Source organism: Dama dama, chromosome 15 (assembly GCF_033118175.1).
Source record: "Dama dama isolate Ldn47 chromosome 15, ASM3311817v1, whole genome shotgun sequence".
In the NCBI taxonomy this organism is placed as follows: domain Eukaryota; kingdom Metazoa; phylum Chordata; class Mammalia; order Artiodactyla; family Cervidae; genus Dama; species Dama dama.
The window spans coordinates 64,103,280-64,122,947 of NC_083695.1; the positions used below are offsets into that span (position 1 = coordinate 64,103,280).

Below are 19,668 nucleotides of genomic sequence, written 5' to 3' on the forward strand. Positions count from 1 at the left end.
TCTAAATGGAATTTCATTCTCTGTATGACGATGTGATTACAATGGGGGAAAAAAGCAAAAAAAATGAGGTGGGGAGCCCAGAAGAGTTAGTGCAATAAACTGTTTGAAGCCATTTGTAATGACTTGTAGCTGTAATCCACCAACGTGGTTTTTTTTTTTTTTTTTTGGAGTCTGGTTGCTTTACAATGTTGTGTTAGTTTCTAGTGTATAGCAAAGTGAATCATATCTATATATGTCTCCTCTCTTTTCGATTTCCTTCGCATGTTGGTCACTGCAGAGCACTGAGTAGATTTTCCTGTGCTATACAGTAGTTTCTCGTTGTCTATTTTATACACAGTATCAAATGCCAATTCCAATGTCCCAGTTCATCCCACCCACCCTCCTTTGCCCCTTTGGTATCCATATGTTTGTTCTGTACACCTGTATCTCTATTTCTGTTTGTAAATAGATTGCCTATACCATTTTTTTCAAATTCCATATATTAATATATACGTTCATGTGTGCCATTTGTTTTTTTCTTTTCTGTGTCTGATTTACTTCATTCTGTAGACAGTTTCTCAATCCATCCGTGTCTCTACAAATGACCCACTTTCACTCCTTTTGTGACAATAATACTCCATTGTATATATGTACCACATCTTCTTTATCCATTTCTCTGTTGATAGACATTTAGGCTGTTTCCATGTCCGGGCTATCATAAATAGTACTGCAGTGAATATTGGGGTACATGTGTCTTTTTGAATTCTAGTTTTCTCTGGGTATATATATGCCCAGTTCACTAACGTATTTTTAATCTAACATTATTGTTGTAGTAATACAAAACAACTCTATGAATTAGAAAAGGAAAAGGACTTTTCCCTACTACACAGTATATTACAGACTTGGAAACAGATAAAATCCCTTCGACAACGACAAGGGTTTACAAGCACTTCAGTAAAGTTACAGTTTCAGAGGTGAGTGGCTTCTGTGTTTGTTCTTATAGGTCTTCTGAGGAGTTGCCCACTAATCCCTGGGAATTAACAGAAACTGGGAAAAAATCTAGAAGTTAGTCAACTGCTTGATGTAGTCAACAAAGAATTTGTATCTTGAATATAAAAACAGTATTTACAGCTTTAAGACAACTGTTTTCCAGAGCAGCTGTACCATTTTCTGTTCCCAACAGAGCATATGATATCAAAGAATCTCCTTTTTAAAAGATTAAAATTTAAAGACTAAACTTTGTACTGAAAAGTGTAAACCCCTGCCATCTGGAAAGTATTCCAGATGACTGGGGTTTTGCTGGACTACTAATGGAAGAGGAATAATAGTAATGCCTACTTCGTAGGGTTGCTGTGAGAATTAAGTGAGTTAATACGTGTAAAGTACTTAGAACATTGCCTGGCATGTACTTAGTAAGTACAGTGTTTGAGTTATAGCTGGGGGTAATTGCAGTAGTTGCAGTAGTTGTTAGTGGTGGTGGTGGTAATGGTGGCAGAAATAATAGTAGTACAGTAGTAGCAGTTGGTGGTGCTGGTGGTTCTCATAGAAGTGGTAGTAGTGCAGTAGTAGTAGTTGGTGGTGGTGGTGGTCATTGTACTAGTGGTAGTAATGCAGTCGTAGTAGTTGGTGATGGTGGTGGTCATTGTACTAGTGGTAGTAGTGCAGTAGTAGTAGTTGGTGGTGGTGGTGGTGGCAGTCACTGTTTTGGTAGTGGTAATGTCATGAATTCCTTACTGTTTACGCATAAACCCCAAGGAGTATACCTGATTTACCACTTACTGTTGCTATAGTGTCTTGCCCTTACACATGCTCATGTTCACAGCTTAAGAAATATGAGAGGGACTTGCTTGGTCCACTTGGGCCACCACTTGCTTCATGGTCCAGGGGTTGACTCCACGCTTAACCATGCAAGGGGTGTGAGTTCAATCCCTGGTCGAGGAACTAAGATCGTACATGCTGCCTGTTGTGGCCAAAAATTAAAGAAAAAAAAAAAAGAGGAATTATGGGTTATGCCCTTAAATTTGTATCTTCCATCCCCGTTGGTTCCTTATTCTCATCAGAGAGGTTTCTTAATATCCTTAGAAAGGGCGTAAAAATACTAACAGTAAATTAACTGGGCTTCTCTGGTAGTATTTAATAAGTAGGGAGAAATCTGTTAAAACTGAGAACAAGCTTATGAAATTTTATATTTATATGCATATATATATATGTGTATCATACATAATTTCCTTGGGATGTAAAATTACTTCATAAGAGATTGTGATGTATGTGTGTACTGTGTTGGCACGATCTCTAACAACTCAAATAATTCCATTATTTCTGCTTTAAATAATTCTACTTTTTACTAATTAGGTTGAAAATGAATAAATGTGATGAACAAAAACAAGAATTGTCAAAAATGTGGGGGACTGAGAAGAATACTGAAGGAAAAGCATTTAAGAACAGGAAGAAACAGGAGGTATTTACACTGCAAAATAACATTCAACTCATCCTAACTGAGTTATAATATTTGTTTGATAGAATAGTGATAGAATAGGAAATCTTGATATTTGTAATAGTTACCCAACAAAATGACAAATAAAAAAGTTTAATTTTAAGAATAATTGTCCTAAGCAGTGAAATTACATTATAAATTATTTATTTTTCTGTTTCTAGAGCTTCTCATATTTAGCTTCAGAATTTGAAGAAACAGATATTGAAATAGTAAATCCAATTACCATGATACCACAACTTTCTTTCACAGCAGAATTAACAAACTTATCTAGATGTTCACTGTAAGCATTTTAAAAATTATTTTAAGCATTTTCAGATTATTTTTCTTCATTATATGTTTTCTAGTTACTGTATTGTTTCTTTAATAATGTTAGATTTCCTGATTGCTAAGTTTAAAAAATATATTTGCACTTTTAATTGCTATCATAGTTCTATGACATTATCCTCATTTTAGAGATGGGTACTGAACTTCTAGTTTATGACTGAGGTGGGACATAAACCAGTTTGGTGTGATGATTGGTTTTTGTTTTGCTATGGTAGTAATTTTTGTTAAGGTATAAATAGGTGGACTATAAAGCCACTGTGAAAAATAGGATTATATGGTCATCCTTGCTTGTTGAAGGATCTCCTGGCTTTCATAGAAAATGTTCTGATTAGAAAGGACCCTCTGGAAAATTTCTGTACTTGGACAATACCAGTGTCTTTCTTTCCCAGTTGTGACTTCTTCTTTGACCTTTAAGGTTTTCTTTCTACTCCTAGGAAATCCATGCATAACAGATATCATGCCGATCCCCATTTCTCCCATCTCTAAGCCTTTGGATCTCATCTCCCTTAAAGAGGATGTAGCAACTTAGAGCACTGAACTTGGTACAACTTTCCAACCTCTCTGTCCCATGAACCATTTGGTACCATTTCATCTTTGAATACTGTGAATGTGCATCATTTAGTGCAGTGTTGGAAGATAGTGGGTGTCCAATAAATATTCATGTTCATTAAATGGATGAATAAGAGGTTAAACTTTTAAATGAACATAAAGAGTGGCAAACACAAAGGCAAAATTATCATTACCTTTCTGACTAGAGAAGTAGAGCAGTGAAGCAATGTTTTATTTGTTCTACACCTACTTCCAAAAAGGGGCCCAAGATAATTTCTTGTGTAAGATGCCCACAAAAGGACCATCTAAATAAGGATAAGAGAACAGCCATAAAATGGAAGTTGGAAATAAAGAGGTGAAAAAGAAGGAAGAAGATACTTGTGCTGGAAAGGCCAAGCTAAAACTTAGAGGAAGTCAAGGCAAAAGGAAATTAAATGCTTTATGTCTTTTCACAGCTATTGCTATCATGGGGCATTGCTGTCATTATCCATTGAAAATGTCCAGTTGAATAAGAATTGAGTCTTTGGAAAAGAATAATATGCTTATGTCAAAGAGAGAGATAAAAGGAGTACATGGATTAAGGGAACATTAAAAAGAGTTTACAGGTGCAGAAAAGGCAATATTTCATGAAGATGAATATAATCCCAAATTAACAAATTCTCATAATCAGTAGATAAGCTCATTATTTAAACTACTTTCAGAGGGCAATGTAAGGGACATATTTTATGAAACTATTAATATTTCTTTTAAGGTAATTGGGAAGAAGGTAAAAAAGACCACCAGGGAGATAGGAAAAATAAATAATCTTTTGTTCCATACCCCTTTGAGAAGATTATAAAGAAGATGGGCAGATATGCTGGCCTATAGGATGATCAGGGTGAAGAACAGAAGGGAATTTTATGTTTTAGCCTATGGCTTATCTTCCAGCTAGTCTTTTACCTTCTGAAAATCAGGATCAAATCTTAACTATCATTAGGTCAATTGACTTGCATCTGAGAAGATATTCAATAAATGTTGGTTGAAAGAATGGGTGGAGGGAAGATGCCTTAGGAGTTCATATTATTGAATGTATCCATTTTTTCCCCAACAAGTGTTGTCATAGTAACCCCAAGAAGTTAACCTTTCTGACTGGCCTCTGATCTTTGGGTTCAGAGAAACAATGTCCTAGAAAAAAAGAATATACAACCTAAAGCCTAAAGAGATTCACAAAGACCTTTAAGAGGAACACAGCAAGGCTATTGTCTTAGAGTCACCTGCTTGAGGTTATTGAAAACATAATATGTGTGTGTGTGTTAAAAGTTCAAAAATATTTTTGAATTCTTGATGCAAGCTCCCTCACCCCCATTCCTAAGTCCCTCAATTTTTTCCTCTCATAAAACATCTTATAATGGGTGTGTTATAATCTCTTTAAGTTATAATTTAGTAAAATAAATAGTTGAATGATTTATGGTACTTTAATTTTAGTTCTTTTTCTGTTTTTGAGTTAGCGTCTTTTTAAAGAAATTTCTTGATAGGAGAAGTTTCTTATCTGTGGATAAGAGAAAGGCAAATGTTATTGGGCTTACAGATAGTATTTGTCCTCTAAAATGACCATATTTTAATATGTTGAGGTATATTTTGAAAAGAATAATATTTTATATCTGGTTTGCTTTTCAAGGGTCTCTAAAGGTTTATTTAATTTTTAGGTACGAACAAAAGAGGAGAGCCAAAATTCAAAAGCTTAAATATTTTATTAAAATCTTATACAACGATAAACAGGTTTCTTGCACTTCAGTTTCTCCTCTACAGTTTGATTTTAAAGTCATGTTTCAGCAAATTTTCAATATTCAGTTAATATATTGGCCTGAAACAATTTGCTTGGAGGTATGCCATTGTCATTTAATTTTGTATATTATTTTATACAATAAATGATTTTAAATTTCTTGTTAATATTATAAGTAAGTTCTTTTATATTAAGAGATATTAAGATAAGATATTAATATTTATAAATAATATAATTCATCAGTAGTCTTTTATGCTTTAAGTACAAAATTATTTGATTTGTAGTTGTTCTAAATACTTCTTTCCTGCTACAGTTCTTGCCAACCCTAGATGTGCAGCATTATTCATTTATTAGTGAGGTGAAAGAACGTTGTTTAAACTATGAGTAGTATAGCAATTGTTAGTGTTGAATAATTTCTTCAAATTGCCCCAACCTTGGTTTTGTGACTTCAGTCGCTTGATATATTTGTTCATCTTTTTAAAAATTTTTTAAAAGAATCTGATGAAGAAACACACATGTAGCAGACCCCTGATCCCTTCCCAAAGACCCCATCATAAGAATCCCAGCACTAAAAGAAGAAAATATGATGATGAAGACAAATTAGAAACAGTAATGGAGTTTAGACAACAAGTCTTGATGGCTAATGTAAGAGTTAAACTTGAACCTCAACCTGAAAGAAAAGTTAGGAGGAGTAAAGATTTGTGTTATATGAGTATGGAGTGGAATCTGAGACATGGGGAGATTATTATTACAAATCTAAATCAGTTATTTTTTGATCCCTGATCAAAAGCTATATTCATTTTATTCATCTGTGCCTTTAAGTTCAGTCATCTTAAAATGTAGCTCTGTTGAAATTTTTTAAAATTAATTTATTTATTTTAATTGGAGGCTAATTACTTTACAATATTGTAGTGGTTTTTGCCATACATTGACATGAATCAGCCATGGGTGTACATTGTTGAACTTTTTATTTTGAAAATATACTGACTACACTTTCCTACTATTGTACGTAAAATAAATTGTGATATTATAATCTAACTTCTTGAAGTTTAAAATTGCCCCCTCTAAAATTAACAAAATAGGTAAGTGTAGATTTTGAATCCTTCATCATCATCAATTAGCACATGATCCTAACAAACTAAGAGGCAAAGAAAGAAAGAAATCTATCTAGGGATAATTCACACTATTAAAAGCTGCATGAATTGCTAAATAAATCTATATGCCCTTGATGAACGCATACGAACCTGCATTTCTAATTTTATTATTATTTTTCTTTACTCCTTCTTCACTTCAGCCAAACTGAACTGTTAGTTTTTTTTCCCATATATTTTTGCAATTCCCTACTTAGACTTTTTTAATATTACAGTTTCTCCACTTATAATGCCTGTTTTCATTCTTGACACATCATCTCAGCTACACAGGTGTTGATAGCTGCCACTGGGGACAGGTCATCTCCTGGGAGATTCCAGGTGTCATTCTCTACCTTTACATATGCTGCGATCCAGGATCTGGCCTCCAAAGTGAATTTGACAGTTCCATGAGAATGCATGGACATACCCTAACCAAGTCCGCACGATTGATGTGTAAAATCAGAATGCCAACTGAATATATGAATATATTTGTCAGTTCATCAGTTTACTAATTTACAATAAGAAATTTTTTTCAGAGACATAAATACTTAAAATCCATTAGCTATAGTTAGCTATAACCCCTGCAAACCTTTCTGTATTAGCGATGCCTTTGGCAAAGGGACCAGTGTGTTGGCTTAAATTCACTCTTATAGAAACAGTATTTAGATGACCAGAAAAATATTTGCCTCTTTGTCTTGTGTTTTTCTCTGCCTTCTTGGTTAGCAACTGTCCTTTTGGTTGGTACATTCTTTTTTATCTTTTAAGGGGCATTTACCTTCCTTGATTTTCTTTTCTTTAGAGCACATATCACTGTTTCCCCAGACACTGTTAACAGAGTATAAATCAAAATAAGATCTTCCTATTGAAAAAATTTGGGTTTGTAGTTATGACAGTGACGGAATTCTAGTAGAAAGCACAGCATGCAGAATCAGAAGACCTGGGTTTAGTATTCAGTAAATGTCTGTAGAACCGCGTACTCAGCGCCTCCCTTACTCCTCCTTCTGGGCCTTTTCCTCCCTTCCCTGCTACATAGCTCGTTTAATCTGTCCTTGGTCTCCAGGAGCCAACTCTCCCTTTTTCTTAGGCAATTCAACCTGAGTTTCTATCTCTTTTAATAAAAATTAATAGAGTTTCGTATAGAGATTTCATTTCTTCATTTATAAAATGGGAAGAGTAATGCCTATTTCCTGTAATTTTTATCAGGTTTAAATAAGATAAAGGACTTTTAAAGTGCTACACAAAAGTAAGTTCTTTGGGTATTGTGTTATATGTACTGAATTCCCAGAATTATATTTCTCATCCTTTTATTCAACTGACTTTCTTTGAAACCAGCGAAAGGCACTATACTTTTAAACACATAAGATTACCTAATTTTATCACAATCATGTGGATCAAAGGCTCTAGAGAAATACCTATTTTACATTCTAGTATTTTTAAAAGAATTATGTTAGTGATGACCTTTGTTTTAGTTTTTTTCTATTTTGTACTTTCAGTGAGTTATCAATCATTTCTTTTATGTTTAGGTTTATGAAATAAGTAAAAGGACATGCTTATTGGCAAAACTATATTTACCCTTACCTAACAGCACAGAATTGAAAAGCAAAACTATTTTGGAATATCTAGAATTTAGCTCTGATAAACTGGTCATACCTGCATATGGAGAAGTAGGAAGCAGTAAGTTTATTAAAAATGTGTCTTCCCTCCTATTTCCTTCTATATCCTAAATGACCATGGGTCATTCATATGAACAAAGAATCCTATTCATAGAGTCATAAAATATGTTGGTAGATGCCGGGGTCTGGGGGTGGTGGGTTATGGGATGGGGAGGGAGAATGAGGATTCAGTGGTTAATGGGGACAGAGATTCACTTTACGAAATTGAAAAATTCAGGAGATGGTGAGAATTGCACAGCAATGTGAATGTTCTTAGTGCCACTGAAATGTACAGTTAAATGTTGTTAAAATAGTACATTTTACATTATGTGACCTTTACCACAATTAAAAAAAAAAAAACCTTAAAAAAGAATCCTGTATTTACAGTGTTAGGTTAAAACGAATTAAGTTCTTCCAGACAGTGAACTAATTTTTAAAACTTTGACTTGAACCAGATCTTTAGGAAATCTAAACTTTGAGACAAGCTCCTCTGCTTTTCCTAGGGCATCTGAGACAAGAGCACTGTGCTTTGTATAATGTGAGCGCCACACTTAAGTGGGGAGATTGCTCTGCCCCCTACCTGACTTTTGAAGTGAAGTGACAGTCTCTCAGTTGTGTCCAACTCTTTGCAACCCCATGGACTATACAATCCATGGACTCTCCAGACCAGAATACTGGAGTGGGTTGCCATTCCCTTCTACAGGGATCGAACCCAGGTCTCCCTCATTGCAGGTGGATTCTTTACCAGCTGAGCCACCAGGGAAGCCCATCAGATGGTCTGACCTTTGGTAAAGCCTGAAGATGCTCCAGGACATGTTGATTAATCTTTGAACTGAATAGGGGAGGGAGGAAGAGGAGAGAGAAAAGAAGAGATAAGAGAAAGAGGAAAGAAAAAGGGACTTTTTTTTACTGTCTTTCAATTGATTTTACTCCTCCTGCAATTTAAGTTAGCATGTCTGCTGGAGTGCTTCCTCTTCTCCCACGGTTCCGTTCTCTCTCACCTTCCTTCAGTTCAGTTCAGTCGCTCAGTTGTGTCTGACTCTTTGCGACCCCATGAATTGCAGCACGCCAGGCCTCCCTGTCCATCACCAACTCCTGGAGTTTACTCAAACTCATGTCCATTGAGTGGGTGATGCCATCCAGCCATCTCATCCTCTGTTGTCCCCTTCTCCTCCTGCCCCCAGTCCCTCCCAGCATCAGGGTCTTTTCCAATGACTCAACTCTTCGCATGAGGTGGCCAAAGTATTGGAGTTTCAGCTTCAGCATCAGTCCTTCCAATGAATATTCAGGACTGATTTCCTTTAGGATGGACTGGTTTGATCTCCTGGCAGTCCAAGGGACTCTCAAGAGTATTCTCCAGTACTACGCCTTCCTTGGGGTGTTGTAATTGCTGTGTCCATCTGGTGAAAAGAAAGGGAGTATGAATGAGTGAACAAGGAGGAGAAAGAAGGAAATAAGCAGGCAAAGGAACAAGGAAAGTGCAGATAACAAGGGAGGAATGTAGTCTGCTTAGATAAAGTCCAGATGAAGCAGAAAACCTGTTATGGAGACCCAGGAGAAAAGACTTAGAGAAATTTAGGATGCACTAAGCACTTGGCAGAAGTTTCAAGAAATATCACTAAGCTCTCTGGAGACTGAGAGGGAAGCTGAGGAGAGGGAGAAAATTGAAGAATGTAGGGAAGGAGCCAAACAGTAGCTCTTTTTCTGCTAGCATGCGTGCTCAGTTGCTAGTTGTGTCAGATTCTTCGTGACCCTATGGACTGCAGCCCGCCATGGAGTTTCCCAGGCAAGAATGCTGAAGTGTGTTGCCATTTCCTACTGCAGGGGATCCCTCCCCCCACCCCCATGCCCCCTGTCAGAGATCAAACCCAGGTCTCCTGATCCTACACTGGCAGGCAGGCAGATTCTTTACCACTGAACCACACTGGAAAGCAAAGCTTTTTTTGCTGCCAGTGGTTTTTTTTTCCTTGCTGGCAGCCACTCCCAGAAAGAATGGTTTGAAAACTTGTGTTCAGATAAATTCTCTCCCCTCTTGTTTGTATTCTGTTTGAAACAGTCTGCCTTGAGGGATTTTGGGTAGGAGTTGAAGGGGAGCTGTAAGAATAGAGCCTGCAGTCAGCATAAACTCTGTATTTCTGAGGTTCCAGGGGCACGTAAAAGGGGAAAAAACTGTAATGTGCTCAAATATTCATATGTTTTTAATACCCTTTGTAAACAGATGTGTCCTTTCTTCTTGAGGAAAGTGGAACTGAAGAACTTTGTCTTTTGACGTCAGGAAAACTAAGCTATTCTTTATCATGGGCCTTAGATGAAAATGGTGTTCCTCTGACACCTGTGTCACAGTCATTACAATCTGCTTTCTGCAGGTAATAAACTTTATGCTTGAAAAATAATGCCTGTCCTCAGCAAAGCATCACACAAAGCCTACAAAAGGGAGACTCTAGATAAATGGCAGGAACAGTTTAGTTTACTTGGATGTTGCTTTATTTTTATTTGTAAATATATAAAATATTTATTTTATTTATAATCACTCCGCTAAGGCAATAAGTATCTTTATGTGTAAGAGAATGTGTCTCTTCAATGTTTAGGATTAGAGCCACATGGATGATGACAGAGGCGGTTCCACAGTCCTTAGACTATGTAGGCAAAGGCCAAGACTCCCAAGGATTTGATTTCTGGGTCCTTTATCTCTCCCAGTCAGTCTGGATTATGCAAAAGAAAAAAAGATTTTTTGCATTATCAATTTGCTGGAAGAAATTGCTGAGCATAGAAATTTCATCTATATCCCACAACTTCTTAGAGAAATTGGAGTTAACTTCTAGACCCTATCCACAAACAGTGTTACTAGAAGTACAGTAGAATTCTATAAAAATGATACTAGTGCTGGCTTATATACTGTGCTATGTTTGAGTAAAATGTCACATGTAAAGGGCCAAAAGATCTCATCATTAAAGAAATTAATGAATGATGATAACAAAAGGATAGCCTTTTCCCTCCCCATCTAAACACATGTTTTAATTTTTGTTTTTTTTTAAACACGTATTTTAAAAAAAACAGGCTCGATCCAACGATATGACATTATGGGAAAGGCAAAACTATGGAGACAGTATGTCATTGTTCACCAGGAATTAGGGAAAGGGAGGGATGAATAGGCAGAGCACACAGGATTTTTAGGGTAGTGAAACTATTCTGTATGTATCCACGTAACTGTGGATACGTGTCATTATGTATTTGACAAAAATCCATATAACATAAGACACCAAGAGTAAACCTTACTGTAAACTATGGATTTTGAGTACTAATGATGGGTTACTATAGGTCCATGGATTATAACAAGTGCAACTCTTTTATTACAACAAGCATAATAAATTATAACTCTGGTGCAAGATGTTGATAGTGAGGTAGGCTGTGTATGTGGAAACTGTACTTTATACCAATTTTGCTGTGATCCTAAAACTCCTTTTAAAAAATTCCTATTTTTAAAGTAAAATAATAACATTTTAAAAAATATTCGTATAAATAATGTGGATTAAATAGGAAACCAAAACTGAAATTAGAGACTATTTTTAAAATAACAATGAGAACACTATCTACAAAACTTGTGGCATATGGCCAGAATCATAGCAAAAGTTCATAAGTGGTCTTCTTGCATACATGAGTGCTAAGTCGCTTCAGTCATGTCCGACTCTTTGTGATCCTACGGACTGTAGCCTTCCAGGCTCCTCTGTCCAGGGAATTCTCCAGTCAGGGATATTGGAGTGGGTTGCCTTGACCTCCTTCTGAGTGGTCTTCTTGGTAAATAAGAAACAGTTTTAGAGAAAAAACTAAACCAATGTTAGTAGTACTCAACAACTGATGTTGAAGAAACAGGAAGTGGATGTAGATTACTCATCAAGAAGCTTGACAGTAAAAAGAGGCTGAAAATAAGAGAGAGAACAGAATCAAAATATAGAGTTCTTAAAATTTGGGGGCAGTACTTATCTTCTAAAAGGAAGTGATGAAATTCATAGGAAAAGAGCCAGAATGTATTAGAAAGAATATGAGATAAAGAAGTCACCTGCCAATACAGGTGATGCAAGAGACTTGGGTTTGATCCCTGGGTCAGGAAGATCCTGTAGAGGAGGAAATGGCAACCCACTCCAGTATTCTTGCCTGGAAAATCCCCTGGACAGAGGAGCCGGGCAGGCTACAGCCCATGGAGTCACAAAGAGTCGGACACAACTGAAGCAGTTAGCACATGAACTCCTTCAGAGTCAGGATGATATTGAACCAGAACATAAGTCAATAGCTGTGGTTCTAGAGGAGAGGAAATATCTTTTCAAAGCAGAGAATGAGATAGAAATCGCGGTACACACAGAATTGTAATTTTGATGGATATCCCTGTTTTGCTGAGTAATTGAGGTCATCTTAGAGACCTGGAGCAGGGCATTTTAGGAGAAAAATGGGTTGTCATCATTCAGTCATTCAGTCATGTCGAACTCTTTGTGACCCCATGGACTGCAGCACACCAGGCTTCCCTGTCCATCACCATCTTCTGGAGTTTGCTCAAACTCATGTCCATTGAGTCAGTGATGCCATCCAACCATCTCATCTTCTGTCAGCCCCTTCTCCTCCCAACTTCAATCTTTCCCAGCATCAGGGCCTTTTCCAATGAGTCACTTCTTCCCATCAGGTGGCCAAAGTATTGGAGTTTCAGCTTCAGCATCAGTCCTTCCAATGAATATTCAAGGTTGATTACCTTTGGGATTGACTGGTTTGATCTCCTTGCTGTCCAAGGGGCTCTCAAGAGTCTTCTCCAGCACCACACTTTGAAGGCATCAATTCTTCAGCGCTCAGCCTTTTTTTATGGTCCAGCCCTCACATCCATACATGACTACTGGAAAAACCATAGCTTTGACTATATGGACCTTTGTAGGCAAAGTAATGTATCTGCTTTTTAATATGCTGTCTAGGTTTGTCATTGCTTTTCTTCCAAGGAGCAAGCATCTTTTAATTTCATGGCTGTAGTCACCATCTGCAGTGATTTTGGAGCCCAAGAAAATAAAGCCTGTCATTGTTTCTGTTGTTTCCCCATCTATTTGCTATGAAGTGATCAGACCAGATGCCGTGATCTTAGTTTTTTGAATGTTGAGTTTTAAGCCAACTTTTTCACTCTCCTCTTTCACCCTTCTCAAGATGCTCTTTAATTCCTTCTCGCTTTCTTCCATTAGAGTGGTGTCATCTGCATATCTGAGGTTGATATTTCTCCCGCAGTCCTGATTTCAATTTGTGCTTCATCCAGCATGGCATTTCACATGATGAACTCTGCATATAAGTTAAATAAACAGGGTGAAAATATACAGTCCTTCCCAGTTTTGAACCAGTCCGCTGTTCCATGTTTGGTTCTAACTGTTGCTTCTTAACCTGCATACAAGTTTCTCAGGAGGCAGGTAAGGTGATCTGGTGTTCCCATCTCTTTAAGAATTTTCCACAGTTTGTTGTGATCTACACAATCAAAGGGTTTAGCGTAGTCAATGAAGCAGAAGTAGATGTTTTTCTGCAATTCTCTTGTTTTTTCTATGATCCAGTGGATGTTGGCAGTTTGATGTCTGGTTTCTCTGCCTTTTCTAAATCCAGCTTGTACATCTTGAAGTTCTCGGTTCACCTGTTGTTGAAGCCTAGTTTGAAGGATTTTGAGCATTACTTTGCTAGCATGTGAAATGAGTGCAGTTGTGCCGTAGTTTGAATATTCTTTGGCATTGGCTTCTTTGGGATAGGAATGAAAACTGGCCTTTTCCAATCCTGTGGCCGCTACTGAGTTTCCCAAATTTGTTGGCATAGTGAGTGCAGCCCTTTCACAGCATCATCTTTTAGGATTTGAAATAGCTCAGCTGGAATTCTATCACCTCTGCTAGCTTTGTTCGTAGTGTTGCTTCCTAAGGCCCACTTGACTTCGCATCCCAGGATGTCTGTCTCTAGGTGAGTGATCACACCATCGTGGTTATCCGGGTATTAAGATCAAAATGGATAATAAGGGTGATTTATTTTGGAGCTAGTGAATAAGGTTTTAATATCCTGAACCAGAATTTTCTTGTGTTACTTAGTATTTCCCTAGCATAGTCCCCCACTGCAGCTATTTTTCTTTAATTTTTATTTATTTATTTTTAACACCAAAACCATTTCGGGGGTATAGCTGATTAACAGTTTTGTGATAGTTTCAGATGGCAGCAAAGTGACTCCCAGCCATATACCCACTGCAGCTATTTTAAATCTTTACCACATCATTCTTTGTCTTTTTTCTTAAAGTCAGATGTCTGTTCTCCTCACTCTAAAGCTAACTTTTATGCAAGTAATTTGGAACTTCCCTTGGTCTCTTTTAGGAATCTATTGACATATTTATATACTTTTCTTACATTTTCTTCAACTTTTCTATCTCCTTATGCTGTAAGTCTTTCATATCCAAGAAGCTTTCTGTGCTTTAAAACAAAGAAAAATCTAAGCATTTGATTAAACCCTAAAAACCCTTTCTGGTTGTTTTTCCTGCCCAAGTTATTATATGGATGCTCTCCTGGTCTATATACATTGCCTTTACTTTTTGTTCACACATTTCATCCCTAACCCAACCCATTTACTCCTCAAGGCTACCAAGGACCTTCTGGTCATATTTATTGACCTGTCCTCATCTTTTTGCTTCTTGATGTCTCTTCTCTCTTGGCTTCTGTGATGCTGCACTTAACGGTTCCAGTCACTTGGGAACTCAAGTTTATAAAAGATTGAAAGCAGTTGTGCAAGATTGGAAAAGTGTTAACAGAGGATGAACTGCAGGAAACGTTTTCAAATTTCAGAGCCCTTTCTAAAGTGAACCTGAAGTAAAGCTTTACCATTGGGGATTCTGAGATCAGAGAGTGAAATTGCAGAACTCTTGTCTACAGCTGTGGGAGCCCAAGGGCTGGTGAGCAGCAGTGGTTTTAGGAACCTGGGATGGGTGCTCCAAAAGGCAAGACTGACTTGTGAGCGCCAGAGCGTGAAGCTAAAGGAGATCAGAAAGAGTTTGTTTATTCACTCATTCATTCATTTATTCAACTACTGACACAACTAGAAACGGAAGAGGATCTTAGAATGCTTTATATTACAAAAGTCGTCTCTCTCCAGTCTCAATTAACATTGTCTAGAGTGTTTGTTTAACACATTTTGAAAACATAAAACTGTTTTTCTTACACTCACTAGTTGATTATTTTGTGACGTGGTTAATTGAGTTTTGTATTTGCCCTTATCTCTTATCTCCCATAACTTTCATTCTGGATTTACTCTTCTTGCTCAAAGTTGTTCCCTGAACGATTCAGTTTCTTTTTTTTAGCTTTTTGTTTTGTACTGCGGTATAGCCAGTTATGACACCACCTTTATGTCAGAGAGGGAAGAGGAACTAAAAAGCCTCTTGATGAAAGTGAAAGAGGAGAGTGAAAAAGTTGACTTAAAGCTTAACTTTCAGAAAACTAAGATCATGGCATCTGGTCCCATCACCTCATGGGAAACAGATGGGGAGACAGTGGAAACAGTGTCAGACTTTATTTTTTGGGGCTCCAAAATCACTGCAGATGGTGACTGCAGCCATGAAATTAAAAGACGCTTACTCCTTGGAAGGAAAGTTATGACCAACCTGGATAGCATATTAAAAAGCAGAGACATTACTTTGCCAACAAAGGTCCATCTGGTCAAGGCTCTGGTTTTTCCAGTGGTTATGTATGGATGTGAGAGTTGGACTGTGAAGAAAGCTGAGTGCTGAAAAGTTGATGCTTTTGAACTATGGTGTTGGAGAAGACTCTTGAGAGTCCCTTGAAGTGCAAGGAGATCCAACCAGTCCATCCTAAAGGAGATTAGTCCTGAATATTCATTGGAAGGACTGATGCTGAAGCTGAAACTCCAGTACTTTGGCCACCTCATGAGAAGAGTTGACTCGTTGGAAAAGACCGTGATGCTGGGAAGGACTGGGGGCAGGAGGAGAAGGGGATGACAGAGGATGAGATGGTTGGATGGCATCACCGACTCAATGGACATGAGTTTGAGTAAACTCCAGGAGTTGGTGATGGACAGGGAGGCCTGGCATGCTGCGATTCATGGGGTCGCAAAGAGTCAGACACGACTGAGCGACTGAACTGAACTGAATAGCCAGTTAACCACATTGTGATAGTTTCAGGTGAACTGCAAAGGGACTCAACCATACATATACATATTCATGAAAATGATTCTGTTTTCATGGCTAGAAAGCTTGTTTAGTCTCTATGTATTTGAAAATGTATTTTTTCCTCATTCTTGAATATTTGTGTAGATGGGCATAAAATTTGAGGCTGATACTTATTTTCCCTAAGCACTCTGAAGCTACAGTTGCATTATCTTCTGGAATTTATCATAGCTGTTTAAAAATCTGCTCTCAGTCTAAATGTTAGTATATTGTAGATAGTCTTTTCTCCCTGATAACTTTAAAATTCTTTGCTTAATTCTTAGAGACAAAGCTCAGGCCTGAGGGCAGGGAGGAGTGGGGAACTATTGCTTAATGGGTACAGGATTTCTGTTTGGAATGATGAAAAGTTCTGAAAATAACATGGTTATGGTGACTGTACAATACTGTGAGCTGAATGCCACAGTGCCATACTAAATGCCACTGGATTACATTACCTGCTTAGCATTTGTTTGTGAAGGAGGGGTTGCAGATGACAAAGGAATTTAGCTGTAGCCCACAGCTAAACAACTGTAGGGATGACAGAAGAAATCATTATAGCAAAGGCAGGAGATGTTCTGAGGTTTTTATTACTTTCCCTGAGGCAGAAATCTGGAGACTCTGTTGAAATACAACCAAATTTTTTTAAGGGTATAATGGGTAAGTTTCTCCCCTTAATGTATTCATTAACATTTAAACTGTACCTGAGCCTTTATTCTCTAAGGGACCTGGGCTAGGATTCTTCCCATGAGAAGGAAAATTTGTTACGTGATGATGTTAAGGGTGTCAGGCCCTAGAGATCTCTTATGACAAAGATATTAAAGCAGTTCAAATGAGAGGGCAGACATAGGAATTAAAGAAGGGAAGAATACTCAAGCTTTACCTGTTTGTAATTTTGCTTAACATTCTATCAAACCATGCATTGGCTTTGTTAGGAATAACTTCCAAAGATTTGATAGCTTACAGCGCATGGTGTCGGATTCATGATCTCCGAAGAAGAAAATTGAGCTTCCGGATCAGGAACCAGGCTTGACCACTCAGGACTCTTGTGTGGGCAGAAGTTTTATTACAGTGAAAAAGGACTGAGAAAGCTTCTGACATAGACATCAGAAGAAGGTGGAGAGTGCTCCGTCACTAGGCTTAGCAAGGGAGCTATATACTTTTTCAATAGGTTATTAATAATAAATCAAAAGAATGTTTCAAGTTTGTACAGGTCTTACTAGACCCACTCCCACAATTTACATTTTAAAATGATGGGATTAGAACTAACAATGGCAAGATCTTACCAGTTCCACCCCCACAATATACATTTTAAAATAACAGGATTATCTTAATGGGCTTCCCTTGTGCCTCAGCTGGTAAAGAATCTGCCTGCAATGCAGACCTGGTAGACCTGGGTTTGATCCCTGGGTTGGGAAGATGTCCTGGAGAAGGGAAAGGCTACCCACTCCAGTATTCTGGCCTGGAGAATCCCATGGGCTGTATAGTCCATGGGGTTGCAAAGAATAGGACACGACTGAGTGAGTTTCACTTTCACAAGAAGGTGAAACATGTCCTCATGCAGGATACATTGTTGTTATATAATCCTTAGTACAGAGTTTAAGATGAGTCATTTTGTTGTGTTATCATCAGCTCTGGGCTTAAAGGAAAAAAAAAAAAAAAAGGCTGTAATGGGATAAGTTTTATGTGACTAAGACTAAGGAATGTAGAAAAAAAAGTTTGTTCTTTTCTCCTCTTTGAGAACCCCAGACCCCTACCTCCTCAGGGACCCCAGACTTCTTATCAACCTACCTAAGAATTGACTCTGTCAGATTCATCATAAAAAATATGAGTAGATACTGATGGAAAGTGGATAGTGTAAAATGTGTGTCCACGTTTGGGCTGACATTAGGGAATCTGAGTCAGAACTGTATTATTGAAATCCTAGTTTATGGACTGGAATTTTCCCTGAGTACTACATAGAAAGGATCTTAGAAATCTTTCAGTCCGAAGCATTCTAATTCCGCATGGTAAAATGAATTACCCATGAAGAGAGAGATTAAGTAACTGGGTTAATTGATGACTGAAAAGAAACCCTTTCTGTTTAGGGTTGAATTTCCTCTGCACTTTGCCCGTAGTTGAGGTCACTAAGATTGCGCTCCCAGGTGTGCTAGTGGTAAAGAACCTGCCTGCCCATGCAGGTAGGCCTAAGAGATGTCAGTCAGGGAGATCTCCTGGAGGAGGGCATGGCAACCCATTCCAGTGTTCTTGCCTGGAGAATCCCACAGACAGAGGAGCTTGGCAGGCTGCAGTCCATAGGGTTGCACAGTCGGACATGACTGAATCGACTTAAGAATGCACTTAAGAATACATTCTAGCCTGTCTTTCATAGCTCTCCAACTTCTAAAGATATGGCCTCATAGGACCAAACAAAGATAGTCTTCTGACTCATATTTCCCAGTTAATTGTATTACATACTCTATATTGTGTTTCAACTCTAAAGATATAGCACATCTGAACCTTCTGTTTTATCCTTAAATGCAGAGGATGGGTAAGCTTAATCTTTAAATACCTGTAATGGGTAGGTTTTACCCCATATAACAGATGTATCACCTGTATATTACATTTTATAAATTCACAACATATTTTTCCTTATGTTAGTGTGTTAAGGAATGTAGATGCAAGAGGTGTTCCTGAAATTCCATGGCTTATTAATGCACAGAAGCTTTTTGAGTGGGCCAATGAGGTCAGAATTGACCCAAATAACCCAGAATGTTCTGACTTAATGGAATTTATTATGGTAAGTTGTAGCAAAATATCTGTACTGTAAATATACTTAGTAAGCTCTATACTCTTATACTCCCCCACAGTTTGCAGTGTATTTTTCTAGGCACTAGGAGTCATTAAAAGTAAACCTGAGGACAGAATTTTCAGCCAGTTTACAGTATTATGAGGCAGTTAGAAAGCCAACAACTGGGAAAATGATTGGTACTCTGCCACTATTTAGCAACCCTTGCTTGGCGTGTCCAGCAGAATAATCTCCAGGTTGACATCTGTTGTACATCTACTGAGTACCAGCCATATTATTAATTGCTGAGGACTTTAAAGATGATTCAACGACATCCTCCTTCCCTCAAAGACTCTATTTATTCACTTCTCCTACTCCTGCTCATAGCCAACTGAACTGCTCTGTGTGCTCCAAAACTGCTTTCTTCATACTTTTATCCATGCCATTTCCCTCTGCTTAGAAGGGCACCTATATCAGCTGTCTTACCCACCCTGCAAGTCTGGTAAATACTTCCTTGGCAACCTTGTTACCGAGTCCAAGCTCCCTTTGCTCCCCCACACAATAGGCCAGTGAATCTGAGAGAGAAGGTGTTGAGGCAAGGAATACAGCTTTATTTGGAAAGCCAGCTGATGGAGAAGATGGCAGACTAACATCTCAAAATAACCATCTTGTCAGCATCTGGATGCCAGTTTCTCATATGTATCAGAGATGGGGGGTGGACATAAGGAAACAAAATAAAAAGGCTATTTAATCTTGCAAGTATCTCCTGAAATGGCAAGCCTCAGGCAGGGGGATGTGTTAATTTCTTTCTTCCTGC

At 37.9% G+C, this 19,668-nt stretch overlaps 1 protein-coding gene across 1 annotated transcript in view; it reads left to right on the plus strand.

The window, feature by feature from the left end:
• LOC133070281 (ectonucleoside triphosphate diphosphohydrolase 1) overlaps nucleotides 1–19,668 on the plus strand; it is a 198,637-nt gene that overhangs the window by 128,703 nt on the left and 50,266 nt on the right. The window contains exons 18-22 of the mRNA XM_061162257.1: nucleotides 813–953; nucleotides 2,332–2,437; nucleotides 7,762–7,912; nucleotides 10,109–10,256; nucleotides 18,725–18,863. Coding sequence (XP_061018240.1) covers nucleotides 813–953; nucleotides 2,332–2,437; nucleotides 7,762–7,912; nucleotides 10,109–10,256; nucleotides 18,725–18,863 — 685 coding nt within the window. The remainder of the gene's footprint in view (nucleotides 1–812; nucleotides 954–2,331; nucleotides 2,438–7,761; nucleotides 7,913–10,108; nucleotides 10,257–18,724; nucleotides 18,864–19,668) is intronic.